Raw genomic sequence first — 14,641 nt, 5'->3', positions numbered from 1 at the left:
GCAATATAATTTCAGGGGGAATGGTGCAGACAGATTCATTAGTAGCATTCAAAAGGGAGGTGGTAGCATCAGAAAGTCAGTGATTTTGCAGGGTATTGAGTACAGGGCCGGGGACTGGGACATGGAGCTGCAACGCACTCAATGGGCCAAATGGCCTACCACAATCTACGCCAATGGAAAAGATGCAATGTAAACTTGCTACCTTATAAGTCTACTAATTACTTGGCCTTGAATGCAAATGCAAGTGAGGCAGAAAGCCCCAGAACTGAGCAAATGCTTATATTGATGATTAGGACATCTTGATCCCGAAATTCGAATGTATACATTATAAAACTGTTAACTGTAGTTTCAGATGACCAAGGTAACTTCATGAGATATTTAAATAAATTTTATTATTCTGTTAAAAACTGGCTTAGAATTTGCCTTCAGATGTATTTTTTGTTCTTTATTTTGGAAAATTAAAGCCCATCACAAAATGATATATTTGGGAAATTTTCCAGATATGGATGATGCTCTCATGACTTTTCCCAAGAGGCTATTTCATTTTTATTTATTTGTTGGGGCAGGAGCAGATCACAAGAATCCACACTCTAAACTATTCCTGGAGATCTCAGTGCTCCTATACATAACCAATCAACAGCAGGTTCAAATGGAGAGCATTCCTCAGCATCTCCATGCAGATGTGGCCAATAGTATGTTTTATGTACAAGCAGTCCCTCCAGCAAATTCATTATGGAGAGGAAATCATAAACACCAGATTTTCTGCAGATGCTGAAAATCCAGAGTAATACACACAAAATGCTGGAGAAACTCAGCAGGTCAGACAGCATCTATGGAGAGGTATAAAGAGTCAGTGTTTCAGGCCTGATGAAAGATCTCAGCCCAAAATGTCAAATCTTTATCCTTCTCCATAAACATTGGAGAGAAGTTTATCCTGTAGCAGCTTATAACAATCCATGTTAAGGAGTTGGAGCTGGAGCTGGATGAACTCCAGATTATTCGGAAGGTGGAAGGGTGATAGATAGGACATATAGAGAGGTAGTTACACCCAAGGTGCAGTAACAGTCAGGAAGGGGAAGGGATTAAGGAGCCAGTGAAGAGTACCCCTGTGGTCATCCCCCTCAACAACAGGTCCATCACTTTGGATACTGTTGGGGGTGGGCTGACTTAACTGAGGAAAGGCACAGTGGTTGGGTCTCTGGCACTGAGTCTAGCTCTGTGACTCAGAAAGGGAGGGGGGGACTGTGGTGATAGGGAATTTGTTAGTTAGGCAAACAGACTGGAGGTTCTATGGGCAAGAATGAGATTCCCAGATGGTATGTTGTCTCACGGGTGCCAGGGCCCAGGACACCTCAGATCAAGTCCTCAGCATTCTTAAGTGGGAGGGTGAACAACCAGAGGCCCTAGCCCATGTAGGTACCAAAAGCATGGGTAGGATGAAAGCAGAGGTTCTGAGTAGGGAGTTAAAGAGCATGACCTCCAGGGTTGAGATCTCATGATTACTACACATACCACGTGCTAGTGAGGCCAGAACTAGGAAGATTATACAGTTTAGCATGTGGCTAAGGAGTTGTTGTAGGAGGGAGGGCAGACGATTTTTGTATCATTGGGCTCTCTCCCAGGGAAGATGGGACCTGTACGGAAGGGACAGTTTGCACCTCAACTACAGGGGACTAATATCCTAGCGGGAAGGTTTGTTAATGCTGCATGGTTGGGTTTAAACTAGAATTGCTGCTGATGGGAACCTGAGTTGGTAAGATGTCAGGCAAGAAGATGAGTTATTAACTTCAAACTTTCTGCATAGTCACTCAAAGAGTTGACCTGCATGTACATGTAACGAGAGCTGTATAACTCATCTCCTTCTACCTTAGGTCACAAACTTATCCATCACCCATCTGTGGACACTTTCTGGAGGTCCAAGATCCGTATGCTCCATGACTGCTGGACTAAGTGTGTAAATGTAGGAGGGGGAATATGTTGAAAAATAAATGTGCTAGGTTTTCTAAAATTGACTCCTTCTACCTTGGGCCACAAACTTATCAATCACACCTTGTAGTTGGGGACTCTGATCAGTTCTGCAGATGTATTTAATAGTTGAACGAATATTCCTTTCATGAAATGTTCTGAAAATAAACATAAATTTATTTTAATATACAAACTGTATTTAATTGGCAACCTATCAAATAGGCAGAAAACCAGGTCCAGCAGCAATTTGTCAAAGAGACACATCAAGTCTTAATCCATTTAATTCTCAAACAAAACCCGATTATTCTTAACAAATTAGACTACCATTGTTCAATATTAAAATGAGGAAGTGTGGTGGGAACTCCAAAGTTATACTAGTTCAGTATCTTGGGCCCAGCAATATATCACTTCTAAGTCCAGAAACATAAGATGCAAAGTGGTTAATTTTCTACCATCTTTCAAATAAAAATCTAAGATGTACAAAGCCACAAGAAAAATTTAAAGAATTGTGTGTTTGAGTTCATCCTTTTCTTTAAGATAGTGCTTAATTACAATGGATGGTAATGTTCAAATCTTCTGGATGACAGGCTGGAGATCCCTTTCATTCAGCGATGTCCAGAAGACCTCGTTTCTGATCTCAGATTTGTATCTTACCATGCTTTCTTGGCCTGAAGGAAATAAAAGTCAAATCAGTGTTACAGAAAATAAAAAACATTGATCAAACATAATGTGAAAAGCAGTGATAAATTTAAAGTTCACATTAAAATTATCATCAATGTACCTATATATTACCATATACTACCCTGAGATTCAACTATATATGCGGGCATTCACAGCAGGTACAAAGAAATATGATGCAATCAATGAAAAACTATACACAAAGATGGACACACAACTAATATGCAAAATAGGACAAATTGCAACTACAATAATAACAATAACAACAACAACAATAATGTTTAAAACATGAGTTGCTGAGTCCTTGAAAGTGAGTCAATCAGTTGTGAAATCTGTTCGGTGTTGAGGAAGTGAGTTGACATCTCTCAATGAGTCTCTAATCACAGGAAGCACAATGTACAATGAGTGGTGAAAAAGGATGGAGATGTTAGAGGACAGGATATCCAGCTCGCCGTTAGTGGGAGGCCCAAGTCTCCGAGTGTCAAGAACCTTGACAGTGGCTGTTCTATTTCAAAAGAGTCATGAAAGAAAAATCAGACTTCATAAAAATTGTTTTATAGAATGACTGTTCTGGAGTCTCAGCGTTATCCTGTTTGGAACTTGAACAAAACAAAGTATGGCAAAATGATTAATTTACAAATAAACTTCACAGGTCATTTATCCTACTAAAGTGACACAGTTTTTCACAGCACAGAGGCAGATCAGAAGATTTGATATCTTACAACAGGATGAATTAACCTGCAGAATATTTCTGTATCAATTACTCAAATGACAGATTTAACAAAAATTGGGGGTTGAGTTAAATTAAAACAGATGGGACAGTCCAGCGATGAACACCATAGTACACAGAAAAACACAAGAGCAGAGGAGCAAAGTTGGCTAATCGGCCCTTTGGGCCTTCACTATCATTCAATATATGCATCTCTCTTCTGTGACAGTCCCCATAATCCTCTGTTCCATGATGTTCCAAAAGTATATATTCTTCCTCTTTAAATATCTTCAGTGATTAGCTTTCACAACCCTCCGGAGTAGGGAGTTGAGATTCAACACCCTCTGTGAATTCTTCTGTACTCCTGTTTTAATTGGTTGTCCATAATCTTGTAACTATGCCTCCTCACTTGAGATTCTCCCACTAGTGGAAGCATCTTCATCTCTACCCTGTACGTTTCACCTAAATGTTTCAATAAGAATATAAATTTCTTTATAATAGTCATAATAGGAATTAGCTGAGTTAATTTATTTTGGACTGTCTCCAATGACAATATATCCTTTCTGAAATAATGAAACCAGAACAGTGCATGGTACTTCATGTGTGATCTCACCAATTCCCTGAACAACTGTAATAGTTGCATCTTTCTAAATTCTAATCGTCTTGCAATACGAATTAATATGCTACCACCTTTTCTGAACACTCCCTGCAACTGCCAGCTCAGAGATTTTAATGATCTGCACACAAGAACATCTCAATCCCTCTGTACTTTGCTCATCAGCAATAATTCTCCATTTAGATAAAAATCTACTTTTTGATTCCTGTTAATAAATACAAGGTCCTTAACATTCCCATATTAAACTCCATTTAAAGCACAAAGCCCCATCACAGACCTGTTCCCACAAACTATGGACTCAATTTCAAAGACTTCATCTCATGTTCTTGTGTTCTTGATATTTATTGCTTGCTTGCTTGTTTGTTTGTTTATTTATTTATTTAGTTATTGTTATTTCTTGTTTTATCTCCCTTCTTTCTGTTTTTGCATAGTTTTTAAACTTCATTTTGCGCGCTGGTTGTTGTCCGCCCTATTGAGTGCAGTCTTTCATTGACTCTGTTGTGCTTCTTGTATTTATTATGATTTAAAACAAAATTCATTTACGGGATGTGGGCGTTGCCAGCTAAGCCAGCATTTATGGCCCATCCCTAAATTACCCACAAGAAAATGAATTTCAACGTGGTATATGGTGACATAAATGTACTTTGAACTTTGCTCTGCCAAGTTTTTCTAAGCTTCAAAATCGTCAGAACTTCCGAATCTTCAAGGCGGCATTCATCATTAAAGACCCGCACTCTCTAGTATATGCCCTCCTCACATTAGTACCATTGGTAAGGAGATACAGGAGCCTGACGCTACACAATGTTTTAGGACAGCAGCTTACCCTCTGCCATGAGATTTCTGAATGGTCCATAAACTTATGAACACTACCTTGCTATTTGTCTTCTGCTTATTTATTTTTGTAACTTATAAAAATAACAGCAAACTTCAACACACAGTAAGCTATTGATAATGAACCCGATTGTGATTTTCTCTATTTATCCTGCTAGAGTCTAAATGTCCTCTTAGCTCCACTCTCAGCTAGCTATTTTTGTGTTATCTGTTCTCTAGATTCACTACACACCGTTCATCCTCAAGGTTATTAATACAAATCATAAAAGAATTGAAGACCAAGAGCTGTTCCTTGGGAACTCTTGAAAAAGACTGATATATTCTGATTTTTCTCCTATGTGATAACCAATTTTCAATCCATGCTTAAACACTTCCCCCATGTGCTCTTCTACACAAAGGCAGATTGGCGTATGCCTTCCAAAAATCCAAATTAAATCTACAGATTCTTCTTTAATGACTCTGCTTGATACATTCTCGAAAAATTATAGTAGATCTGTCAAGTATCATTTACCCAGGACTAATGTTGGAACATGATCACTTTTCACTTGGATCTTAGCACTCCATTTTCCATAACATGGGTTTTTAAATGATTAACTGTGAAAAAGTTCAAATTAATAATCTGGACAGAATTTTAACTTTAGTCTTGGGAGATAAAGACATTGCAATTGTAAAAAATATTTCAGATTTCTTCAGTTATAAAAAGTATATAACATATAATAGGTTTGTTAGACAGTGGAATATAGGGTTGAAATTCAAAGGGATCACAAATCAATGATAGGCAATATAAAGGAGAAGCAAGTGATGACAAGCGCAACTGGCACATCAGCTTGTATAAGAGTTTGATTAGAGGGGCAAAAAGTCTTATTGCCCTGGTGAGACCACATTGGGACTATTGTATACAGGTTTGATCTCTTTACCCTCAAAATTTAAACTTGCCATAGAGGGAATGCCTAAACCGGTAGCAAAGATAGCAGGTTGACCTAGTTCACCCAAGTCTCAAGTAAACTACTCCATTACTTCATTTGTATTAGTCCCATGTAAAGGGTAAATCATGCTTGACAAATCTGTTAGTGTTCTTCGAGCATGTAACATTAGATGATAACCTGTTGCTTTAATATATTTACATTTTTAGAAGGCGGTTGTATAGGGGGAAATGGTTCAGTAAGGATTGAAGATTGGTTATCATGTAGCAGTCAGAATCAGAATTAACAGATCTTTTTCAAGAGAAATCAGATTGAACTTGGGATAAGATTTAATGAAATCCTACAAAATTCTAAAGCGCTTGACAAAGTAGATGTATGGAGGATGTTTCCCTTGACTCATGAGTCTAAGACCCAGGGGCGCAGTTGAGAATAAGGGGATGGCATTTAAGACTGCAATGAAGGAGATATTTCTTCACTCAGAGAGTACAGAATTAGAATTCTCTACTTCAGATAGCTGTGAAGCTCAGTTATGTTCAATCAAAAAACAGTGTAATCAATTTCAAGGCATTTAGGGAAACCAGGGGTATGCAAAATGGCGCCAGTGCAGAGACCAGCTACTACCTAGAATCTATGAATGATGAACATATGAACAATTTCTGCTCTTATTTCTCACATTCTTAAAGAAACAATGCTGTATCCATTTTCCAACAAATATGCAGGTACCAGTAAAACTTACATTTAATGTAAAGCATTTCTTTAAGGCCAGAAACTCTTTGGCACACATGTTCTTTCTCAGGTCCTGACTTCCTTGAGCATTTGCAGCCACACATCTCCCATATGCTGATGCCTTTAAATCAAGAAAAAGGAGATGAAATGAGCAGACATACTGTAGAAAGTTTGAAATTACTGTGGAAAAAAGGCTATTATTCGTGGAACTGCACTAATATTATACTAAAAGTAGTGAACATGCATAGGATAGGTCAGTCGACATTTATAATGACAGGTTAATGTTTTAGATGTAGAACTGCAGAAGGGAAAAGCAACATAGTCCAGCCCAAGATCTTAAGGCACAAACTAACGGAGATGGGAGTAGACTCTCACATGGTGGATTGGATAGTGGACTATCCAGCCCAAGATCTTAAGGCACAAACTAATGGAGATGGGAGTAGACTCTCACATGGTGGATTGGATAGTGGACTACTTGACAGATAGACCTCAGTATGTGCGGTTGGGAGACTGTAGGTCTGACACGGTGGTCAGCAGCACAGGAGCGCCGCAGAGGACCGTGCTCTCTCCGGTCCTGTTCACCCTGTACACATCAGACTTCCAATATAACTCGGAGTCCTGCCATGTGCAGAAGTTCGCTGATGACACGGCCATAGTGGGGTGTGTCAGGAATGGACAGGAGGAGGAGTATAGGAAACTGATACAGGACTTTGTGATATGGTGCAACTCAAACTACCTGCGTCTCAATATCACCAAGACCAAGGAGATGGTGGTGGACTTTAGGAGATCTAGGCCTCATATGGAGCCAGTGATCATTAATGGAGAATGTGTGGAGCAGGTTAAGACCTACAAGTATCTGGGAGTACAGTTAGACGAGAAGCTAGACTGGACTGCCAACACAGATGCCTTGTGCAGGAAGGCACAGAGTCGACTGTACTTCCTTAGAAGGTTGGCGTCATTCAATGTCTGTAGTGAGATGCTGAAGATGTTCTATAGGTCAGTTGTGGAGAGCGCCCTCTTCTTTGTGGTGGCGTGTTGGGGAGGAAGCATTAAGAAGAGGGACGCCTCACGTCTTAATAAGCTGGTAAGGAAGGCGGGCTCTGTCGTGGGCAAAGTACTGGAGAGTTTAACATCGGTAGCTGAGCGAAGGGCGCTGAGTAGGCTACGGTCAATTATGGAAAACTCTGAACATCCTCTACATAGCACCATCCAGAGACAGAGAAGCAGTTTCAGCGACAGGTTACTATCGATGCAATGTTCCTCAGACAGGATGAAGAGGTCAATACTCCCCAATGCCATTAGGTTTTACAATTCAACCGCCAGGACTTAAGAACTTTTTTAAAGGCTATTATTAATGCTTTTTGAGATAGTGATTTAGATGCATATCATATTTTTTACTGAGTTAAGTATTGTATGTAATTAGTTTTGCTACAAGAAGTGTATGGGACATTGGAAAAAAAGTTGAATTTCCCCATGGGGATGAATAAAGTATCTATCTATCTATCTATCATAGTCATGCAGAAGAAAGAAACAAAAGGCAACAGCAGGTAATCACCAAGGCTTATGTAAATTATGGATGAGCATCAAAAGTTGTGGACAAAGCAGATAAAATTATGGAGAAGTAGTTAATTGCAGTAATTTGTTAAGGTTAGTTTCCAAAAATATATCTGAAAGAATACAAGATAAAACACTTTGCAAATATGAGTTGATAGCACCAGTTAAAACTGTAACTATTTAAATACCTGGAGATTCCTTACCCCCCCCCCCCCCTCACCTCACCAAAACACATTCCTTTGTTCATTATACTGCACTCCTGGGACATGATTGGTTTGGTTCAATGGATGGTTTTGCAAAACCAAGCTAGTTTTGGAGTTTGTGATGGGGTGGGCAGTTGGCAAGCTCCAGTGCCAGCTGAGATGGACGAGAGCAGGTATGAAAGCCCAGGCCATTATAATACAGGCCTGACAATGACTGGTAATCACATAAGTATTGCGCTGAATAACTTCAGAATGAAGAGATCATAGCTAGGCAATAAAAACACACCACTGAAAAAACCCTAAAACTATGTCCTCAATTTTTGTATGCATTTATCAGATCTCCACCATGCACAGCACCCCACTGTCCACGCTTGCTCCAAGGAAAAACAAACTCAACCTATCCAACTTCACTTTACAAGTGAAGCACTTTATCCTAGACATTCTCTGATGGAACTTCTCCAGTCCAATCCCATCATTCTGATAGGGTGGTAACCAGAACTGCATACAGTACAGTACTGTATTCCCGATGTGGCTTTACAAATGTTGTGTAAAGCTGTTCTACATCCTATCTGATCTTATATTTTGGGTCCTGAGTAATATAAGTTAGTATCCTGTATGCCTTCATCACTTCCTTAACTACTGTGCTGACACCTTCAGGGATCTTTGGGTACATTACTCTCAAAGAGAATGGTGTATATCCTACCTTCATTAGACATTCCAAAACACAACATTTTGCACGTCAGGATTAAATTCCATCTGCCACTGTCTTGTACATTTTAACAACTGATCAATATCCTCGTGGACATACTTGCCGTCAAGTCCACAAAAATAAAAAACATTTGGATATGAACGTTATGGAAGTAAGGTTAGCAAATTTGCAGGTTTTGTGTCACCTGCAATGTTACAAACCTAACTTCCTTAATATTCATGTCCAAATATGTTTCTTTTTCTCCAGGTAATTATTGCAAAAGACTAGAGTTATCAATTTTCTTTTTTTAAAACCAATCATGAGATCTGTGCCAATTTTCATTGCCCATCCCTGTGACCTTGAGAAGATAGATGGAAAATCTATTTTCTAGTTAGCTGTATGATTGCAGGGGAACCTGCAGGTGGCAGTATTCCCATGTGCTGCTGCCCTTTATCTTCAAGGCAACAGAGGTTACTGTTACCTTCTTGAACACCAAAATATCAAAACTAATTGGAATTTAAAAAATGGGAGCCCGGGAAATAAATCATGTATGTTCATTTTTACTTTCAGCGAGATGCATACGTAGCACTTGGTAGTGCCATGGCGTATGCAATTCACGTATTTTTACATAATCCATAATGAATTACTTAAACAAGTATGTTTAATCAACATATTTACAATATTACTCAAATATTAAAAACACAACGCCCTGCTTAACTATAGAATGCATTTCAACTATATACACAGTATACTATATAATACAACTACTATATACTATATAATACAACAGACATCCACAGCCTAGTCAACTTTTAAACTATCCCATTCAGTCCTAAAGATTTAATTGCCGTGGAGGTTTTCTTACTTCTGTGGGATAACGTCTTTTCTGACAAGGGAGATCACTCTACTTGGCAGGTGAGACCTGTGGCTGTGAAACAATCTCAGGCCCTAGGGCCTCCTCCATGGTGGTGGCAGGAGTCAAGTCTGCAGGTTGCAGGAAGCAGCACCAACCACTCTGGATGTCTTCCTCTCCTTTTCTCAGTGGATCTACTTCGATCCTTTTCAACATTGTCTTCCTTTTTCTTCTTCTAGTTTCTTGTGAGCATCTCTGAAGTTGCTAATTTCTTGCGAAATTAGGTCTTGTTTATCCTCTTCCATTTTGATAGCATGCATGCCATCTTCCTCTTGCTTTTCCTTTCTGTTCTTTCTAGTTTATGCATCTTGATATTGGGAAGGTATATTTAGTTCATTGGAATATTCTCTTATTAATCCTTCTATTGCTCCCTTTACAATCTGATCTCTCCTCATGCACAACATCATCTGACAAAACCTCTGTTTTCAGATCTCAATTGACTCCATTCCATTCATCCAGCTGAACTTTGGTTTCTGCCTCTACTTTTATAAGCAGCTTTTTGTCTCCCACTTGAAGTTCATGCAATAACCTCAACACAAGTAGAGTAGATTTTGTTTCTTTGTAATCACAAATGCCAAATGCTTGCAACTTTCCTGAAGTGACTTGAGCTCTCTTGCAGTTTAAAACCAAGCCACATTTAGCAAGTAACTGCCTGATTAACATACCAGCAGCTTTCTCGGATATGATGTCTACAAGAAACTACTGTAGTTCAACCACTGCTTTTGCCACTTTCATGATTTCTCTGAGCAGCATGGTCATTTCCTTGGTCCAAAATACTTTCCAACAGAGGTTGGCACCAACAGGTTTGCCCTCTGTTGGGCAACAGTTCATGGTGTATAGCATGGAGACAGTTGTGGCATACAAATGGCAGATGGAACTCCAATCAAGTTGTAGTTGTCTCAGTCAGTCACATCCCCACAACGCTGGCTCTCCTGTTTTGAAAACACATAAACCCAATGTGGCTTGTTGGTTGTTGTATTTCAATATTGCAAATGTCATTCCCACAGGAAATACTTTTCCTCCAGAATAAGTTCTTAGTTGGATATCTGAAGGCTTCAGCTCAGTATCTCTGAAATGCCATTTGTTAAGGAAAAACTTATTCTCCCAGAGAGTTGTGGGGGTCTGGAATGCACTGCCTCGGAAGGTAGTGGAGGCCAATTCTCTGGATGCTTTCAAGAAGGAGCTAGATAGGTATCTTATCTATAAGATAAGATAGTTGGGAGACTGTAGGTCTGACACGGTGGTCAGCAGCACAGGGGCGCCGCAGGGAACCGTACTCTCTCCGGTCCTGTTCACCCTGTACACATCAGACTTCCAATATAACTCAGAGTCCTGCCATGTGCAGAAGTTCGCTGATGACACGGCCATAGTGGGGTGTGTCAGGAATGGACAGGAGGAGGAGTATAGGAAACTGATACAGGACTTTGTGATATGGTGCAACTCAAACTACCTGCGTCTCAATATCACCAAGACCAAGGAGATGGTGGTGGACTTTAGGAGATCTAGGCCCCATATGGAGCCAGTGATCATTAATGGAGAATGTGTGGATTAAGACCTACAAGTATCTGGGAGTACAGTTAGACGAGAAGCTTGACTGGACTGCCAACACAGATGCCTTGTGCAGGAAGGCACAGAGTCGAATGTACTTCCTAAGAAGGTTGGCGTCATTCAATGTCTGTAGTGAGATGCTGAAGATGTTCTATAGGTCAGTTGTGGAGAGCGCCCTCTTCTTTGTGGTGGCGTGTTGGGGAGGAAGCATTAAGAAGAGGGACGCCTCATGTCTTAATAAGCTGGTAAGGAAGGCGGGCTCTGTCGTGGGCAAAGTACTGGAGAGTTTAACATCGGTAGCTGAGCGAAGGGCGCTGAGTAAGCTACGGTCAATTATGGATAACTCTGAACATCCTCTACATAGCACCATCCAGAGACAGAGAAGCAGTTTCAGTGACAGGTTACTATCGATGCAATGCTCCTCAGACAGGATGAAGAGGTCAATACTCCCCAATGCCATTAGGCTTTACAATTCTACCGCCAGGACTTAAGAACTTTTAAAAAGCTATTATTAATGCTTTTTGAGACGGTGATTTAGATGCATATCATATTTTTTTTTACTGCGTTAAGTATTGTATGTAATTAGTTTTGCTACAACAAGTGTATGGGACATTGGAAAAAAAGTTGAATTTCCCCATGGGGATGAATAAAGTATCTATCTATCTATCTATCTTATGAATAGGGGAATCAAGCGATGTGGGGACAAGGCAGGAACCGGGTATTGATAGTAGATGATCAGCCATGATCTCAAAATGGCGGTGCAGGCTCGTAGGGCTGAATGGTCTACTTCTGCACCTATTGTTTATTGTCTATTGCCATTCAAGCCCACTTTGTGGAATGACTGAAACAGCTGAGCCAGTGTCCAGTTCCATTTTAATTAATTTGCCATTCACTTCTGGTATAAGTCATATTGCTTATCTATTATTAGTCTTCACACTGTAACTCTCAAGGTTACCTAGTCCTGCATCATTCTCATTATCAGCTTTGTCCAACAACAGACTGCAAATTTGTGCTATTTTTGAAAATGCAACTTGACTTTTTAAACTTTTTCTCTCCTCTGTGCAGCCTATTTATTTTTGCCTGCCTGTCATACTTATTGCATTATGTCCTACTTTGTTACATATTCTGTAAGTTTCACCTGCCACAATGGTAGCACAAATTGTTTGGCCAGGCGGTTTTTGTTTAGGCGTTGCAATTTTCTTCCCGCTCACTTTCATTCCAGACTGTAACTCAATTGCATCTCTCTCTGCAGTTTGCCCTGAGTTTTCAACTGCTCTTTTAAGTATAAGTTGGGCTTTAGTTAGGAACTGTTTTTGAATGCTTTCTTGTAAGATTCCACAAACTAAATAATCTTTTTAGTGCATCATTAATCCCATCACTGAACTAACAATGCTCAGACAATTTCTTCAATTCAGCCATGTGTGCTGAAATGGACTCCCCTTCTTGTAGATTCCACTGAAACCAAAGGGGGAGGAGTGAAGTAAAGAACTGGGAAGTTGATTGGTGAAACAGATAGAGGGCTGGAGGAGGAGCACCAGGAGGCGATGGGCAGGTAAAGAGATAGGTGAGAGAGGGAAACAGGAATAGAAAATGGTGAAGGGGGGTGGCAACCACTAGAAGTTCAAGAAATCGATGTTCATGCCATCTGGGTTGGACACAGACGGAATATATTTACAACCTTACTTGAATATTACAATAATATTAAATACACAACACTCTCACAGTAGCCTCAGTGACTAACTGCTGTCCTGATCCCCGTTCATCATACACCAGCCTGCTTTGGAAATACAGTGGATTCTGATTAATTGGGACACGTCAGGACCAGTACTTTTTGGCCCAATTAAGTGGCTGTCCCAATTAGCCAAAGTTTCATGGAACTAGTTAAAAAGGTTAAAAAAAAGGCAAACTATTGTTTAACCGAGTAACAATTTATATACTTAAATGAAATACAGAAAGCATTAGACTACCAAAACATTTATAGTACTACAAAGCTGTCTATTAATTCCTCAGTTATCGCTAGAAGAACTCATCTGCCCAGTTCTTCTGATTGACTGTAATAAACAAAATCAGCAGATTAGTGCAGATAATGGACTGTCTTCATACAATATTTTAGACGACTGCATCCTCCAAATCTTCATTTTCATTGTAATATTCAAAATATCTTCAAATTCTTCATAATTCCTAACTTGAAGTAATAAAATTGTTTCATTTTCACTTCCAGTTGTTATTGCAGGCCTAACTACTTGAAACTGCAGTGAGCAAAACAGTTTAGAAAGTCTTATTGCTTACTTAAAAAAAACTGACTGCTCTAAGCACGATGTAGTGTCTTGTGGCGATGCAAGTGCACACGACTGATGAGTCGCTGGTTAGAAACTGTTTGGCAACAGTCTCCTGTCTCAATTAAGTGGCCTAGTGTCCGAAATAAACAAAGGAATCTTGGCTATTTTCTCGATTTAGTTTTTGTTCTTTAAGCGTTGTCCCAGATAAACAGCTGCTCTGATTTACTAATGGCCCAACTATCTGGAGTCCACTATATCACCATTCCCGCTACGTCTAGATCCTAGAACTCCCTCCTACAGCACTGTGGGAGAATCTTCACCAGAAGTGCAGAAGTTCAAAGTGGCAGCTCATCCACTACATACTGAAGGGCAATTGGAGAAAGTCAGTAAATAATGGCCTTCCCAGCGACCATCAGATCCTGAAAAATTAATAATTAGAAAGTGTCCTGAAGCAGTGTTTCGACCCAAAACGTCGAAGACTCCTTTCCCTCCCACAGATGCTGTTAGACCTGCTGAGTTTTTCCAACAGATTTTTGTTGCTCCAGATTCTGGCATCTGCTTGTCACTTGTGTTTCAACCCAAAAAAAAAATCCCTCTTCATTTTCACCATATATTGCCCCTTAATAACAGCTGCAGCCTCAGTATTTACATCTGTGGTGTTTCTTTGTGCTAGGAGCGCTGAATACAAGTTATTCCTGAAAAGAGGAGCTAACAACATTGGTGCAACAGTTGGATGTCACAAAATTATAAGTGTATTTACTCACTTCTTCCGTGCACGCTGCCATGATCTGCGGGAACCTCCTGAGTTTTTCTCTCGTGCGGATCCACACCTCATTCCCCGGCATCGTCCCGAAGTAAAGCCAGAGAAATCGCCCCAGCAACCAGGTATCTCTAGAGCGCAGCCATAATTGCTCCCACCCCCCGTCGCGGTAGAATGACATCATTCCTACTCCCGCCCTCCGCCGGCTACTGATTGGCAGGTGGAGCCGCTGAGGGGACGGGGCGGAG

General features: G+C 40.1%; 1 protein-coding gene across 1 annotated transcript; it reads right to left on the bottom strand.

Annotated features, from left to right (window-relative positions):
- Positions 1–2,121: 2,121 nt before the first annotated feature.
- On the bottom strand, positions 2,122–14,569 carry ndufaf8 (NADH:ubiquinone oxidoreductase complex assembly factor 8). The gene is made up of 3 exons (XM_073026125.1): positions 14,398–14,569; positions 6,459–6,569; positions 2,122–2,633 (listed from the first exon to the last, which is right to left on the bottom strand). The coding sequence occupies exons 1-3, from the start codon at positions 14,476–14,478 to the stop codon at positions 2,616–2,618; spliced, it is 210 nt and encodes a 69-aa protein (XP_072882226.1). The 5' UTR covers positions 14,479–14,569; the 3' UTR covers positions 2,122–2,615.
- Positions 14,570–14,641: the final 72 nt, after the last annotated feature.

This window comes from Hemitrygon akajei, chromosome 22, assembly GCF_048418815.1.
Source record: "Hemitrygon akajei chromosome 22, sHemAka1.3, whole genome shotgun sequence".
NCBI lineage: Eukaryota > Metazoa > Chordata > Chondrichthyes > Myliobatiformes > Dasyatidae > Hemitrygon > Hemitrygon akajei.
Note: the sequence above shows the minus strand (reverse complement) of the source record. Positions and strands in the feature narration are given on the sequence as shown.